The following is a 17183-nucleotide window of genomic DNA, read 5'->3' as shown; positions in this document are numbered from 1 at the left end:
GGGCCGCCTGCCTCCCCGCCGCTCGGAGCCTCGCGCAGTGCTGAGCCTGCTGCAGGGGCTCCCCGGTGCCGCCGGCCCCCAGACCTCGAGGAAGTGAGGCCTGGAGTCTGGCTTGGGGGAGGGGGGGTGGCGGGGAAGAGCAGGGGGCTGACGGGGCCCCGCTCACCCAGGTGGACGTCCTGGGCAGGTGTCCCCACGTACCAGCCAGACGGACGGTGTGCGGCTGCGCAAGACCAGGACCTGGCCCGCTGCGCCCCGAGCATGGTGCGCTCCTTGCTGCGCCCCCANCTCCTCCCCCCCCCCCCCCCCCGCCTCTGCCCCCCGTGGCCCTTCCCCACGGCTCCTCTGCTCTGGCCCCGCTTGCTCCCCTGCCCTCCCGTCCACAGCTCCCTGCAGAGTGTTTCGTAAATAGCACATTTGTGAGTAATTGTTAATGTTAACAATTACACAGTCTTTTTTTTTTAAATTTATTTATTTTGAGAGAGGGAGAGAAGGAGAGAGAGGGAAGGAGGGAGGGGCGGAGAGAGACGGGAGGGAGAACGCTAAGCAGGGCTCAAACTCACGAACCGTGAGATCGTGACCTGAGCCGAAATTTCGAGTCGGATGCTTACCCTAACACTGAGCGCCCGGGCGCCCTGTACGAACGNTACCGCCTGGATGGGTAGGAGGCTGAGGTCCGAGTGTGAGGCACCCAGCCCTCCCCACCGTGCTCCCTCCAGCCCGCCTTCATGCCTTCGCATCCGGGGCCTCGCCTGAGCCCCTGCCCGCCCCCCACCCCTACCGTCCAGCACCCGGCCTGGCCTCGCACCTGACCTGCGTGCAGGGTTCCCCGGGCTGGCCGCCGTGGGGCCCCTCTCTGAGACGTCAAGTGCGACCCAGATGCAGACCCTTCCCTCGCTCACGCTGCTGCGTGAGACGTCCCTGGATCCGGCCATCACAGGTGACCCATGGGGGGTGTGGGGACCCTCAAGGGAGCCTTGAGACCCCCGTGTGGCAGAGGGGCTCAGGCAGGCCTGGGCTCTATCACTCTCTCCCTCTCCGGACCCCCCGTCTGTCTCAAACAGTTTCTGAAAATGGCTGTGGTGGGGAGAGTCCTTCTCTTTTTCTAGAAGTTTCTGCTGGCTCCCATGGCCCAGGTCAGGCCTTGTCCTCCTCCCTGGATTGTCTTCAGTGCAGATAGAATCTTCTGGGTCCCGGCTTTTGTAGGAGAATTCCACCTTCCGTCTGGCGACCTGGCCATTCGGGGGGCACGCTGACTCAGCTCTCCTGCTTTCTGGAACATCTCTGCCAACACCTAGCGTTTCCTGGAGCCCGGCTCCCTCCTGCAGTTTTGCGTGGAGGGAAACCAGCAAAGCGAGCGTGCGAGCGTCTGAGGGAAAAAGATTGTTTCTCATGATCGAACAACTGCCAGTTCGCTGAGTAATGAAATAACCAGGATTCTTAGTGCTGACACTTGGGAAGGATCCCCTGTGGGCCCGGAGCTGTGCCGAGCGTTGCAGGTGGGTTGTGTAAGTTCGTTCTTATCATGACCCCCTCGGGAAGGTACTGTTCTTAGTTACGTTTTTGAATAAGGAAGTTGCACTTTGAAGAGGTAAGAGGGCTTGGCTCAGGTGACACAGCTAGTGAGAGGCAGAGCGGGGACTTGAACCCCCGGCTCTGCTGTGTAGCCCTGGCAGGTAGCCCTTGCCTCTGAGCCCAGGCTCCCTGCACCACGTGAGCAAGAACATGGCAGGTGGGGCTACAGCCCGGGGGCTTCCCAGCATCCCCTCCGGCTCCCGGGAACACTGGCTGGGACCCCAGCACCCCCACCTCTTGAGCTCTGGATCATGCAGTGACGGGACTATCTAGTCATGTTAGGGCCTGGAGGTTCTCCTTGGGGCTCCTGGGGGCTCAGTCGGTTGAGTGTTTGGCTTCGGGTCAGGTCATGATCTCACAGTTTGTGGGTTCGAGCCCCGCGTCGGGCTCTGTGCTGACAGCTCAGAGCCTGGAGCCTGCTTTGGATTCTATGTCTCCCTCTGTCTCTGCCCCTCCCCTGCTCACCCTGTCTCTCTCTCAAAAATAAATAAATGTTAAAAAAATAAACTAAAAAACCTTCCCACAGAGTTGACTGAGCTTTCCATCTTTTTATTCACCTTTCATGAAGATCGAAGTGGTTTTATTTTTATTTTTATTTTTAAGTTTAAGAACTTTCAGAATTCACCCGCTGTACAATTTGTTTATTTATTTATTTTTTAAATGTATTTATTTATTTCGAGAAGGGGGTGGAGCGAATAGAGAAAGAGAGAATCCCAAGCAGGTTCTGCACTCAGTGCGGAACTCGATCATGACCTGAGCCGAAATCAGGAGTCGGATGCTTAATCGACGGAGCCGCCCAGGTGCCCCACGGTTAATCCATTTAAAGTGATAAACGCATGGCTTTCCCTGTAATCACAGAGCTGTGCATCTGTCATAACAACTAACTTTGTAACATTTTCGTCACTGTGAAAAGAAGTTGCACACCCAGGGCGCTTGGGGGGGCTCAGTCCGTTGAGTGCCTGACTCTTGATTTTGGCTCAGTCGTGATCCCGGGCTTATGGGATCTCAGGATTGAGCCCTGTGTTAGACCAAGCTCTGAGTGTGGAGCCTGCTTGAGATTCTCTCTTTCTCTCTCTCTCTCTCCCTCCCTCCCTCCCTCGGCCCTTCCCCCCACTTGTCCACCATGTAGCAGGGGGCTGACCTTTTTACTGCTGAGTCATCTTCCACTGCCTCGCTGGATTTTTCATGTTTTCTCTGTCAGTCCCAGGAGGGCTTTGTAGTTAGCATGTTCGGCCCTCACGGGTGGGTATAAAGGGTGTTCCCCATCTTGTGCTGTGGCAGCAGCAACACTGCCGTGATTTTCCTTGTACGTGTTCCCCCACCCCCTTTTCCAGAAACATGGAGAAGAAAGTGGTAGGGTTGAGGGGCGGNCCCTGTCTAGCGCTTCAGATCCAGATCAGATCCTGATGATGGGGAAGTAACTCCAAGCAGCCTGTTGTATGAATGGGAGGAAACACGATCTCAGGCTACGGTGGTCACGGTGACCGTGTCGGTGAGGAAGCTGTGCTTTGCTCAGACCACGAGCTTTGAGGTAAGTGCCTTCTCCAGCCAAAGGCCAGAATCTGGCCTGGGTCCCTGGGACACCCTTTTCTCTTTTTTTCCAAATCCTTTATGGTGTTTAGTATCAGGGCTGCTATGTACAGTTGAGCAGATTGTGTACTGCACAACTGTGGCTGGTTATAAAAGCAGAAGAAGGGGAAGCAATCCAGCTAGTATATGCCAAGACTTGTGGTCCAGTGCAGGTAGGATGTGAACAAAGGGGCCCTCAGGCTAACTTTCTGAACCTGGCTTATCCTAGAGATCTCTTACGAAATCTCCAGTGACACCCAGGCCTGCCCACTGAGGGCTTCCCACCAAGTCCCAACCAATTCAGCCTTCCCTGGAGCTCCTGGTTACTGAAAGTCGAGGAGCAGATGTGATATGGTGGCTGCATAGCCCAGAGAGATGGGGAAGGCTCGAGCCATCTGGCTGGGTCCCTCCTTTGCAACTGATGACAGGATTTTCTTTCTTTCTTTCTTTCTTATGTTTATTCATTTTTGAGAGAAAGAGAGATACAGAGACAGAGCATGAGTTGAAGAGGGGCAGACAGAGCGAGACACCCACTTAGAACTTGAAGCAGGCTCCAGGCTCCACACTGTCAGCACACAGTCTAACGCGGGGCTCAAACCCACGAACTGCGAAATTGTGACCTGAACCAAAGTCAGACTCTTAACCGACTGAGCCCCCCAGGCGCCCCAGATGACAGTGTTGCTGAAAATCCCAGGGCCATGTCACGATGCTGTGCCTTCTCCCTGCCTGTTTTGTTCTAAGATAGAGCCCTGCACCCCTGCATAAGAGGGTCCCCATCCCTGGGGAAGGAAAAACACTGTGTTTGGGTCCTGTGTGGAAGCTGCCCTCCCACACTGCCTTCCTGAGAACCTTCCAGGCCCACGGGAATGATCTTCCCTTCCGCGGGGCCCGAGGTGACTGCTTTATCCAGTCACTGAACTACATAGCAGGCACTGTTCTTGGCCCTGGGGATGGAGACAGATGTCGTTCTGGCTTTCGTGCAGCATAAAATCACGTGTGGGGGAAGGGGACTTCCCCACTCCAGGTGTGCGAACATTTCAGCCGTTGATGAGCGCCGGGAAGAGAACAGAGTGGGGACGTGGCTGAGTGACCGCTTTGGGCCGGAGTCTAAAGCAGAGGACACTGGAGTTGAGACCTGGGGCGATCCCTTGAAAATCTAGGGGGGAAGGTGCTCAGTCCGGAGTCTGAGCTCTGGGGACGTGTCTGGGGAGGTGGTCGCCCAGCCTCGCTGGAGCTGGACACTGAGGACCAGTGGGGCCGGCTCCTGCAAGGCCTCATGCTCAGGCTCATTTCCAGAATGTTCTAGGCACATTGCGATCTTGGTTCCACCCTCCCTGCCATTCACTGCTCCGGGCTGGGTGTCACCAGTGACACAGGGGAGGCTTTCTCTGCATCCGCTCTTCCTGCCCCGTCTCAGAGGCACTGCCGAGTTAGCGTGGGAGCCAGGGCCTCTCTGGAAGGCGTGGAAAGATGTGGAGAGTTGGCCGATTCAGGCCCCAGCGCCTGTGTGTCAGGAGGAGGAGAATGGGGTGTTTCCCTTCTGATCCCGTAACCGCCTGGGAGGGTTCAAGCTATACTCATTTGTGTGTTCTGGACCCTGCAAACTAAATGCTTACACAAGACCAAGGATTTGGGGAACAGAAAGTAAGTTGTTCAGGGTACGGACAGAGCGGGGGCCCCGTCTCCAGTTGGAGGCAGGCTCGCAGCGTTGCAGGCCACCCTTGCTCTCCAAAGCTCGGCGGCCCTGGCAGGACTTGGGTGTGGGGGCTTCTCACAGCCGCACATGCCCAGATGTTCCCACCCGGCAGGTGTGGGCCGGGAACCCGGCACCTGCGCGCCCCGCTTTGTGTGTCTGGGGGTTTTTCGCGCAGAGTCGGGGTGCAGAAGGATGTCGGGAGGCTGGCGCCCACGCAGCCACAGCCCTGAGATCCAGGAGCGCCCTCAGATGGGAATTCTTGGCGCCAGAGGCCCCCCCGGGTGTGCCCGCGCCTTTGTGAGGTGTGAAGTGGTATTTGCGTTATTGGTGAGTTTAGAGAGAAAATGGACCGAAGGCATCCAGGCTGGGGTTCCTTGGTCGCCTCCCCCAGGGGCTGGGCTGATGCAGACCCCTGTGTCCCGATCGGCTTCAAGAGCCCCTGGGGTACTCGAGCGAGGGCACCCACAAACCTGTGAACCCAATGTCCTGGGCCCCTGGGGGGGCGGGGCACCAGTGGGGAGCATGAGACGGGATGCGGGTCCCCCCCTTGGCAGAGCGCACGGACCCCTTTTCCTCGGGGTAGTGGGGAGCCTTGGAGGGTGTTGTCCAGAGGAGGGAGGTCACGGTCTGAGATACGTTGTAACGTTCCTCCTCTGGCTAAGGCTGAAGCACAGGCTGAGGGCCACGTGGGATGCACGGAGCCCAGTTGAGAAGCCGTGGCCGTCATGCAGGGGCGCAGATGGGAAGGGGGGCGGGAGTGGTATTGGGAGGCAAGCGGAGAAGCGTCAGATTCAGACGGATGCAGAGAAAATACATATGTTTATAATACATTGAACACGTAGAGACATTTCTACCTGCTGACTGTGTTTACTGACTACATATTAAATATATAGTAGAACATATTGAATAAACACTCTGGATACTGGATAAGTATTGGACACACACACACACACACAGGTACGTTTTGTGTCTGTGTGTATCTATAGCAGGGACACTGGGGAACTAGGAGCCAGTCTCCAGCCTCAGTGTGCCTCACGCTGGGGGTTTTGTGGGGGGTTTGTGTCACCCCAGGCAGCCTGTCCCCCCGGCAGGGCTCTTACCTGGACGTTACAGGCACCGTGGGCGGGTTCGTGCTTTAGGAGGGAGGGGCTGGCCTGTGCATCCAGGATGTTCACCAGCGTCCCTCTACCCACCAGATGCCAGCATCGCCCTATCCCAGCTGTGACGGAGCAAAGTGTCGCCAGGTGTTGCCACATACCTAGAGGGGACATGGTTGTGCCTCCTGATAGCCTGACTGTCGTGTGGCTCAACCTCAGGAAGTGCTTGGCAACCACAGGCCAGGCCCACTTCCCCTCGTCTGGCCCCATAGCCTCTTCTGACCCCCCACTTCCTCGGCCGGGGAGAGATGGCTCCGTCTCCCCTCCTGGAGACTGGCAGCGCCGGCCCCCAGGGCACAGGGCGGCATTCTGTGTTCTGTATTTATAGTTCGAGAAAGGAAGTAAACTTCCCACTGGGGAGGCTNTGCCCTGTTGCCCCGGGGGACCAGCCTTGCGGGGCTGCAGGTTGGAATGCCCTTGCTCTACCCCATTGTTGCGGGGCAGGAGACAAGATTGGTTTTTCAGTCTGGAAAAAAAACCAGGACTCCGTGTTCAATAGAGAGCAAATTCTGCGGCCTGACCCTCGCAAGAGGGTCCCCGGAGTTTTGACGTGGGTGGCAGTGGGCTGTGATGGCCAGGGGCATCAATCAGTAGGCGATGCAGGGAGAGGCAGGAAGGGAGGCAGGCTGGGTCAGCTCCCGCCCCCACCCCTCTGCTGCCGCCAGGGAGGATGCCAGGGAGAAGGCTCAGCTCTTGGTTACCATCTGCTATTCTAAGAATATGGAGCCCAGGTCGTGGGCCTTTATTAAACACCGACTGTGTACAGCCAAGGGTTTTAGAGACTGTGTAGACCGTCCAAATCCTATAGGCTGGTCGTTAAACACAGCCATTATTAACGATCGAGTTAGAAATAAGTCCATGTTAAGGGTACNGACGCGGGGCTCGAACCCACGAACCGCGAGATCATGACCTGAGCGAAAGTCGGATGCTTAACCGACTAAGCCACCTGACGCCCCAAGTGTCCGACTCTTGATTCCGGCTCAGGTCAGGATCTCATGAGATCGAGCTGCATGTTGGGTTCCGTGCTGACAGCGTGGAGGCTGCTTGGGATTCTCTATCTCTCTCTCTCTCTCTCTCTCTCTCTCTCTGCCCCTCTCTTTCTCTCTCTCTTTCTCCCCCTCCTGTATGTGCGTTCTCTGTGTCGCTCAAACACTTAAAAAAAAAAAATCACCTTGGAAACAAAGGCAGTAAGTATTCCAAACCATCACTTGTTGTGATCTTGACACTTGAGGTTGTTTGCACCTGCTATTGCGACTCCGTGCTGCTCTTTCCAAGTCATTGTCCAGTGACAGCTCGTGGGTACATGGGCCCTGGAAAGGGGCCACCATGGGAGTTTTGACGCCACGGAACTTGGCAGATTCTAGAAAGCAGGAGTTTCCTCTGTCTTCTTTGTTTCCCCACCCCCACCCCATGCCCTCAGGCCGAGGACTGGTGATATGCGGGTTTAGGAGCTAAGTGGCCACATTTCAATTCTCACCTCTGCCACTTAGGAGCAGTGAGGCCATTGGCACCTGAGTAAAGCACTCAGAGTGTCCCAGATCCTCTCTCTTAGGTGGAGATAATGACAGCTGCTCCCCAGAGGGTGTTGCACATGTCAAATGAGATGGTGTGTGCACGTGACCTAGAATGGTGCCTGGCACACAGCAGAGGCTCCGTACAAAGTGACTGGTCATGATCGTGTTAGCATTGTGCCTTCTTGTTAGCAGACAGGCTTCCCCCTTCTGTCCCTGCTGGCGGGGACACTGGCATAAGTGGCTGTGACCCTTCTTGCTGTGGCTGACTCTGGAAAACAGTCCTGATGCCCACTCTTGGGGCTGGCGGCCTCCCCGGAGGAGGAGGCATACTCCAGGGTGGACTCCCGGCCTTTTCCAGGTAGGAAGATAGACAGCCAGGCACAGCAGTGTGCACGCTTCCTAGGGGGCTTCAAAGCGTGTGCGTCTAAGCCCAGAGCATCTTGGACGGGGCTGGGGAAAGGAGCCATTGGAGCTGGGAGGTCATTGGAGCTGAGCCCGTCCAGAAGGCAATTATAGGAATGCTGCCTGGACCCTGGGAGGCATATGTGCTGGCACGAGGGGTGGGTGGGCTGAGCTGGCCAGCGAGGGGCCTGTTTTGCAGCCTGCGTCTTGCTGAGCCAAGCCGTGTGCACAGAACTGTGTCCCCGCCGCTCAGAGCACGGGAGGCTGGAGGCCAGGCGGGCCGGTCCCAGCCCAGCAGGCCCCTCGCTGGCCAGGGGTGGGTTGAGGAGCCTCAGTCCTGGCCTTGGCCAAGCCCAGGGGAAGCGTGGGGGCTGCCAGCAGGAAGCTGGGACCAAACCACTATCTCCTGAAACCTAAGGTGTGTGGGCTCAGAATGCAGCCCTTTTATTACAAGTATCAAAAACGATCGCCACCTCACTGACTCTATGAAAGATGCTGAGATTCATTGTAAGAACTGGATCATAGTCATGTGAACCTTGAAGGAGGTTTTATCGGAGTATAAAGCCCACAAGTGTAGTATCTGGCACACAGTAGGTGCCCAATAAATGCTTGTTAAGTAAAAGAATAAAACGTGGCCTCATTTCATTGGGTCTTAGGACACTTGAAATGCTAATGCACTTCCTACTTTCTATGCCACCCTGTCTGAAGGCAGGGGACTGGCGAAGCTGACCCAGGGGTCTCCCCCACTGAAGCTCCCGGAAGGGAGCAGCCCCCCTCCGATTCCCAGGCCACAGAACTGTTCCTGACGCTGGTGTCGGAGCTCCAGGACCTCTCCGCAGAAGAGCTGCTGGCACTCTGGAGACTGTCTTCTTTGAAATGTGGGGACAACTGGTAAGGGCCTTTCTGCGGGGGAGGGGGCTGGCCCGGGAACTGGCTGGTCGTGCCGGTGGGGCTGGGCCGCCTCCACCCTGCCCCGGGTCCTCCCCACTGATACCTCATCTGATCTCATCCCTGTGATACTGACCCGTCCTTCAGTCTGGGCCGTCTGCCAGAAGGTGATTAAGCGGGAAGTTTGGAGGTTCCCACGGGCGGTGGGAGGATGGGGGGCCTCTCTTGTGACTAAATCTGAAGGGCCTGGCAGGATAAATACAGGCATTGTTCTCTCCCCTGGACGGGGACCCTCTTGCGGAGAGCTGGAATTAGCATCCCAGTGTGCCTTGGGTCTCCCGCTGCCCGTGGCTGGGGGTGCGGACCAGGCTGGGGTCCCACCACCTGGGTCTGCTGATGTGGGGCCAGAAGGGGGGAACAGGGACCCCAGGCGAGAGGCTCCAAGGAGCTCTGTGAGCTCAGGGCTGTCCAGGGGGAAGCTTGGGGCTCCTTCCTGCCCTCCCGGCCCCTGCAGTCCAGACATCTGGGCTTTCTCAGAGCCTTTGGAAAAGATCTGAAAAAGGCCTGCTTCAGATCCTGTGTCTTGTGCTCTCTCTCTGCCCCTCCCCAGCTCGTGCTCTGTCTCTCAAAAATAAATATTTAAAAAAAATCTCAGAAAGGTTATCAGCTCCAAAATAGGAAAGGAAAAAAACAGCAATCCTGCAAAATCAACTTCCCCAGACCTCTGCGTGACTGCAGAGCCTAAGAGCTAATGCAGAGGCACCTGAAACCCTCTCTGTAGCCTCTCATTTAACCCTCACGAGGACCCTGTGGGGTAGGTGGCTTTTTTTTTTTTTTAATCCCTGCTTCTCATTTGCGGAAAGAAGCAAGGCACCGAGCAGTTAGGGTCCTGACCCAAAGTCACACAGCAGAGTTGGGATTTGAACTCAGGTGGTGTGTGCTTCTCCATCTGGTAGTTACAGGCTTGAATAGAAGTGGTATTTGACTCAGGCGTGTTTTCATGACGTCTGATGAGGGCAAGGGCCTTCAGGACCTCAGGAGGAACTGAGTGCCTATTTCCCTGGTCACCTCCCCTGTCTGCTGCTCTGCATTTTCCTACGTGACCCTGGGTCTCATCTGTCTGTGTACATGTTGGGAATCAGGGAGACGGGGGACCCATCCAAAATCTAGGACTTTCTAAGAAGACAGATGCTCTTGAGAGAGAAAGTTCTTGTGCCTGTGAGGCTGCCTTCACTTCTGGCCAGAGCGTGGGCCCAGGGCCCAGATCTGTTAGGCAAAGGAGGAGGTACAAGGGTGAGAGGTGGGAAGAAAAGGGAGGGCGTCACTTAGATGAAGGGACCTCCATGTTCCTAAGGACTCTCGGGCGGGTTGGGGCGCATCCGTCAGCATCCCCGTTTCCCAGATGAGCAAATCGAGGCCAGAGACTGTTTCCAGACAGGGGATGTGTCTGTGGGTGGGGTGGGGCATCTGGTCACAGGCGATCGTGGGTGTCACTCTCCAGGGTTCCTGTTCCACACCAGGGTCCTCACCCCTGCTTGGTGCCTGAGGCAGCTTCTAGCAGCGCAGGGGCAGTTCTGACGTTGCCCGAAACCGCTGTTTCCTGGGCGGGCGGACAGGCTGCTCTTGTCCGTGTGAACCTGTCCACCAGGCCGCCTGTGTCCCAAGCCCCACTGGGCCCCTTCCGGGGTGTGTGATCCTGGACACGTCCCCGTCACACATCTTGGAGCCTCAGGGTGTCCCGGGAGGGCCTGAGGCTGCCTCGAGACGAGGCCTGAAGGTGCTCAGGACGGGCGCCTCCCTCCCCGGCTTGGCTGCTCATGGGATGCAGGGGGTGACCCACTTTGGTCATGCCTTTGAGCCAGCCCCTGACGGTACCAGTGGGGACCGAGCGGTGAGATCTGGGTCTCAGCCCTGTGCCTCCCAGCTGTGTGATTCTGGGCAAGTGGCTTAACCTCTCTGAGCCCGTTTTCTGATCCGGAAGACGGGGATGGAAGAGGAAACTTTTTCCTCAGCTGGTGGTAGGAAATGGGATGACATGTGTCACTCAATTCTCTTGGAGTCTGGCAGAGTCTGAGCGCTTTAAATGAGAGTCGTTGTCATACACAAATACGGTGAAGGAGCTTCGAACCCAGGAAGCGAGGGTGAAGCTAGGCCAGGGGTGTCTCACAGCCCAAGGTCTTGCTTAGCCCTGACCATGCCTCTGTGAGGCAGGTGCTGTGAGTATGCCCGTACTGCAGATGAGGAAACTGAGGCCCAAGGAGGCTGGGAGGCTTGCCTGAGGTGGTACAGCTGCCCTTCCTTCCTCTGCGGGGTGTGTCGTCACGTGCCCGGGCGCACCGTCGCTTGGTCCTCCTTCCCCTGCTGTGACCGGCAGGCAGTGGGCGAGGACTCGGAGGACCAACCAGCCGGGGGCAGCGGTCAACACCCTCCGGAGGTGGTGACAGGCGGCCAGGGACCCCGGGGGCTGTGGAGACCCCTGCCTCGCCCGTGGGGGAAGGCGCCTCCAGCAGGAACGTTCCGTCGCTCCTGCTGGCCAGGCTCTGGCTAGCTCTCTGGGCCGGATGTGCGGAGCGCTCACCCCTGACCCCTGACTCCAGGCAGCCTGTGTGGTTGGCTCTGCTCAGCAGACACAAATCAGGCCCTGCCTCAGAGCCAGGCCCACCGGGGAGGGGGGCATCCCCCCACGGCTCACGGCCTGGCAGGTGACACTCTGGCCACCAGGGCCCCTGACCCGCCAGGGCTCGCGCAGTGTCTGCAGGGTCCGTCTCCTCGAGGCCGCTTGTTCGGCACGAGGGAGCTGGTGAAACGGGCAGACTCTGGTTCCAGACCTCCCGCTCCACGTCCCAGCTCTGTCCCTCACCCGGATGACCTAGAGCCAGGCACTTACCTTTTCTGTGCCTCAGTTTCCCCCTCTGAGCAGTGGGGGTCACGCCTAGCAAGACTCTGTGGATTAACGGGCGGCCGGGATGTGTAGCAGGTGTCCCGCTGACTGTCGGTGTTGCTGCTGTGGCCGCTTGTCCAGGCTACGGGGAGGGGGCGGGGTCGTGGGNGCTCGTGCTCCACGCCAGGGCTCGCGCCGGTCTGGACTGGTGTTCTCGCGTCAGTCCGCAAGAACTGTGTGTGTGTGTTGCTCGCGGGCCTGCGCACAGCCTTGCTGCTTGCAGCCCGGAAGGGGTGGGGAGGGGGGAGGGGGGAAGAGAAAGATGGGGGAGAGAAGGCAAGNTCTCTCTCTCTCTCCTAGAAATAAATAAAAATATAAAAAAAAAAAAAAAAAGTTTTTGAGAGAGTGAGAGCGAGCGAGCAGGGGAGGGGCAGAGAGAGGGAGACACAGAATCCGAAGCAGCTCCAGGCTCTGAGCTGTCAGCACAGAGCCCGATGCGGGGCTCGAACTCACAAAGCCTGAGCCGAAGCCGGAAGCTTAACCGAGTGAGCCGCCCGACCACAGGGATGTGTTTTTACTTTCGTGTTACAGTGCACAATCAGGAGACCGCGCTACTCTTAAGTGCCCTGTTTGATGTTTTTACACCTGTGCCACCACTCCTAGAAAAAGATGGAGGGCATTTCCTGTTCCCCTCCCCCACTCAGGGTCCCTCCCGGTCGGTGACCCCAAAGGTCACGGGGATTCTGACCTTTCCAGCCATCGCTCACTGTTGCCTGCTCTTGACATCATACTGTGCGCTCATGGGCACCTGGAGTCTGGCTTCTTCCATGTTTGCTGTGAGACTGGCCTGTGCTGTGTGTGTGTGTGTGTGTGTGTGTGTGTGTCTGTCTGTCTGTCTGTCTGTGTACTCTGTTCCATTGCTGGCCGGATTCCGCCTCTTGGCCATGTCCTCTCTCTGTGGTGTCTCTTGATGGACAGAACTTAGAAGTTCTTGGGTGGGGAGCTGCAGCCTGCTAGCCCTCCATCTTCCCCAGGGTGACACTTCCTGTTCCCCATCAGCTTTGCGTTTGGCCTTTTGGGGAGGCTCAGTTTGGGGCAAGGAGAGTGAGCTTTCAAGTCCCATTGGAAAAGGGAAACCAGTTGTATGAGGGCCATGGGCTTGGGGATAATTTTATCTTTTCACCTTTAAAAATTAAAAAAAAAAAAAGTGGACTCCTGGGTGGCTCATTCAGTTAAGCGTCTGATTTCAGCTCAGGTCATGATCTCACCGCTCGTGGGTTCGAGCCCTGCGTCAGGCTCTGTGCTGACAGCTCGGAGCCCGGAGCCTGCTTCAGATTCTGGGTCTCCCTCTCTCCCTGCCCCTCCCCCACTCATGCTCTGTTTCTGTCTCAAAAATAAATAAGCATAAAAAATTAATAAAAATTTAAAAATTAAAAGAGAGACCCTTTTAAGCAGACTTTTCATTGAAGTGTCACCAAAGCTTTTCAAAGTTAGAGATTTTTGCACTGGGAGCCGGTGTTCTGATTCTCACGAAGTCCAGGAGGGCTGGCCGTTCTGGGCAGATCCCCCCGCCTTGGGGCAGTCAGTGACCCCACAGGGTCCTTGCTGTCTGGGCTGCTCTGGGGGCCCGGCCCCCGCTGTCCCCGCCGCCCCGTAGCTCCCGGCCGTCTAAGTGGCCCCAGCCACTGGCCCTCCCCTGTGGGCCCTACCTCGCTTCTGGCTTCATCTTTGGTCCCGGAAGGGCCCGAGCCTGCCCTGCCTGCCCCCCGCGGCCTTGCAGGGGCAGAGCGGGGAGAGACGGAGACCTGTGGCAGGAGGAACCCTCCTCCCTGAGCCTGAGCGTCTGGTTTCCACTATTGTGCCCCCGCTCTCCCTCCTGTGTGCGGGGGAGACGGCCGTGTGTTCTGCAGGGCTACACCTCGAATAACATTGAACGTGCTTTTCTGAGCCACACGGCCCTTTCCTTTCCCAAAGGCAACACACACACAGAGACTCACATAGCCTGAGGACACGGGTCATACCCACACGGGGACATGCATCCACACACCCACACAGAGACATACCCACCGACACACACACGCGTGAAAGTGCAGATGCGTATACACAGACGTGTCATGCACGCACACACACACACACATGGATGCTCACAGGGACAGGTGGGGACATCCACCCACCGCTGGGTTCAGACACGCACACCAGGGTACACTGGGACGTGCACACACACAGTAGGGCATGCGGGTACACCCACAGGGCACACACCCACGTTGGTATACGTGCACACACGCACACTGGGACCCCCGTGTGGCCCCCCTGCTGTGGATGCACAAACCTAGTGGAGAAGCAGGAGTTTAAGGGAAGAGCTGGTATAGACCCTGTGCCTTCCCCGGCCGCCAGGCCGTCGCTGCTCTGGGGTGGTATGGGCGTGGGGTAAGAGTCCATTGCCGGATGCCCATCCCAGACCTGGATTTCACAAGTTAAGCCCAGAATATGTATTTTAGGAGCAGTGAGCTGAGGTAACGTCCTGCCCGGGGGTGGGCGCTCCAGCCTTAGGTCTTGGCTCCGCCTCTTTCTAGCTGGGGACTGTAAGCAAGTTACTTAACCTCTCTGTGTCTCAGGATCAAGTCGTGTGATCTGTCTGACATGTTAACAGCAGAGCCGGGCACACAGGGAGTGCCATGTCAGTGTTTAATTAAAATACAGCTTTCTGGGGGGCTCAGTCAGTTAAGCCTCCTGAGATTTGACCCCTGGGGGGTGTGGGGGTGTGGGGTTTGGAAGCGTCTGCCACTGAGGTGCTTTCCTACCCCCTTTCTGATCCCCTTTTCCTGTCGCGCCGCCTGAACAAGGGGCCGCATGTGTCCGCACCTCCCACCCATGACTTGTAGAGCATTTGGACAAGTTGCTTCTCTCTCTCTAGGCCTCCGTTTGCTCATCTGTAAAAAGGGATGAAAGTCGCTGACTTCCCTTGTAGCTCAGGACAGCTCATGACCTGGTACCTGGAAGGGAGACCTGAGACAGAGGAGGAACAGGATCTGCAAATCTCACATCCTTTCTAGGGTCAGAGAGCACCTTTTAAGGGGGGGGGGGCTCTGGGGCACCCGGCTGGCTCCGTTGGTTAGGTGTCTGCCTCTTGGTTTTGGCTCAGGTCATGATCCCATGGCTCGTGGGTTCGAGTCCCACGTCCGGCTCTGCACTGACAGCGTGGAGCCTGCTTGGGATTCTGTCTCTCTGCCCCTCCCCTGCTCCTGCTTCCTCTGTCTCTCAAATAAGTAAACTTAAAAATAAATAAATAAACAGGGGCCTCTGGCCATAGTTCCTAAACCCAAAAGTGCAACTTAAAAAAAGTAAGTTGAACTAATTTTCTAAAATCTTTTGTATAGTGATCTGTGCCTGGAGCCCCACGGCCCAGGGTCAAATCCCAGCTCAGCCGCTGCCTGCCTGTGTGCCTTTGGACAAGTTACTAAACCTTGCTGAGCCTCTGTTTCGACATCTGGGAAATGGGGATGATCATACTAGCGCTATCTCCCTCACAGAGGGAGCATAAAACGAGTTAATACACAAAGGCATTTAGAGTAGTTTATCTTAAACATTTTTTTAAGTTTATTAACTTATTTTTGGGGGGAGGGAGAGAGGCAGCACCAGTGCACAAGTAGGGGAGGGGCAGAGAGGGGGAGAGAAGGATCCCAAGCAGGCTCCTCACGATCGGCGTGGGGCCCGACATGGGGCTCAAACTCACGAGCCGGGAGATCGTGGTCTGAGCCAAGATCAAGAGTCGGATGCTTACCAGCGGCCCCACCCAGGCGCCCCTAGATGGGTGGAAGTGCCCCGTACGTGGCTGTTGCTCCTAATGCTGTTGTCACTGCTGCTATTAGAGTGTCACCACGTGGCCAGTGTCAAAGCAGACAGGGAGGTGGACATGGAAGATGAAACCTTCCTCTTTGCCCCGAGCCCGTCTGCTGAAGGCGATCACCGCGAGCGGTTCTCTTGCATCTCCGAGCAGTACTTGGAGCACGTGGACGAGCGTGTCCGGGGGTCTCCTAGCTGCTGTGGTGGCCGTTGCCCTTGCCGTTGCCCGGGGCTCTTTGCACATCGGGGCGTGTGCGCTCTCACTTCCGCTGCCTCATCTCCTACGAGGAGCTTGCACCCTAATCCACTCTACCAGTCCCTGCTGATGGGGACTCAGGTCACTTCTGGCTTTTTGTCACGAGACACAGCCAGCCAGAGGAACGTGCACACCTGCCTTTGGGCCCGCGTGCTGATCTAGCTGTAGGATAATTTCCCAGGGGTCAGATAGCCAAGGTGAAGGGTGGACATTACATGCGTTCATTTATTTTAAAGGTTACTTATTTATTTTGAGAGAGAGAGAGAGAGAGAGTCAGGGAGGGGCAGAGAGAACGAGAGAAAGAGAATCCCAAGCAGGCTCTGCAGTGCCAGTGCAGAGCCCAGCATGGGGCTCTACCCACAACCCATGGGATCATGACTTGAGCCAAAATCCGAGTCAGACACTTAACTGACTGAGCCACTCAGGTGCCCCCTTTTCCCCGATTTGTGAAGGGTGTACGAATTTAAGTCGGTGATGCTGCTAAAATAGCTTCTAAAGAAATGAACCCCCCCACCCCAAGGAAAAGAAATGGTACCACTAGAAGATGTGACTGACGGTGGGGGGCGGTATCGGGGTGGGAGGGACACGTGTGGGAGGGAGGCGGGGACAGGTGGCCGTTTTGCATCAAGCACACCACTGACCCCCCCTCCCCAGGGGCTCAGCCTTGATGGGAGCCCCGGGTACCAGGCCTGTGTGTTACCCAAGGGGAACAAAAGCCCAATTTGACTCTGATCCATGGTAGATTCTTCTAGGAGCTCCCTGCTCAGCATTCTGAGAGCCCCGGCCAACCAGGAAGATTGGGGCTTCCCATTTAGATTCTAATAGCCGTCAACGGAATCTTTCCCCTTGGTGATCTCATTTAGGTTTTACTCCTGCAGAGAGCCTGAGAGGGTCCCCATCACAGATTGCACGTCACCCCTTTCCCAGCCCTGACCCAGGCTTCCCCTGTGATGGGTCTGCGCAAACAGCCCTGGGAGGTGGGTTGTTGTCATTTCACAGATGAGGAAACGAAGCCTCAGAGAGGTAGAGTAACCAGCCTGAGGTCACACAGCACCTGAGTCGTAGAACTGAGGTCTAGACTTGGGTCTGGCTGTCCAGCCAAGAGCTTTCCCCACAGTGCCCCCCTCTCCCTTCCGGAAGGCATGTCAGGACGCTGCGCGCGGGCCAGATTTCCAAGTTCCACGAAGGCACTGCTCTTGGCCACGATTTCTTGAAAGAAAGTGTGTGGATAGCTAGGCTTCCCAGCAGCCCCCTGGCCTCTGGAAGTAGCAGGACTTGGGATATAGGCTTGGCGGGCGAGGGGGGTCCTTTCTCCGGGGTGAGCCAGCTCCAGATCCATCCCTCCCCTCCCCCCCTTCCCGCTGGCTGTGACGCCCCCAGTGGGTTTTTGTGTGGAGCCACG

The 17183-nt window shown here is 56.9% G+C and overlaps 1 protein-coding gene across 1 annotated transcript in view; it reads left to right on the top strand.

Moving 5' to 3' along the window:
- Positions 1-17183, top strand: part of LOC144239185 (uncharacterized) — a 95716-nt gene that overhangs the window by 25605 nt on the left and 52928 nt on the right. The window contains 10 exon segments of the mRNA XM_077773188.1: positions 29-86; positions 163-193; positions 195-215; positions 789-940; positions 2976-3106; positions 8701-8804; positions 10467-10692; positions 11176-11288; positions 11523-11620; positions 15552-15703. Of these exon segments, the coding sequence (XP_077629314.1) occupies positions 29-86; positions 163-193; positions 195-215; positions 789-940; positions 2976-3106; positions 8701-8804; positions 10467-10692; positions 11176-11288; positions 11523-11620; positions 15552-15703 (1086 nt within the window).

Source organism: Crocuta crocuta, unplaced genomic scaffold (genome assembly GCF_008692635.1).
Source record: "Crocuta crocuta isolate KB4526 unplaced genomic scaffold, BGI_CrCroc_1.0 scaffold16, whole genome shotgun sequence".
Classification (NCBI taxonomy): Eukaryota; Metazoa; Chordata; class Mammalia; order Carnivora; family Hyaenidae; genus Crocuta; species Crocuta crocuta.
This window is presented reverse-complemented; position numbering and strand designations above follow the sequence as displayed.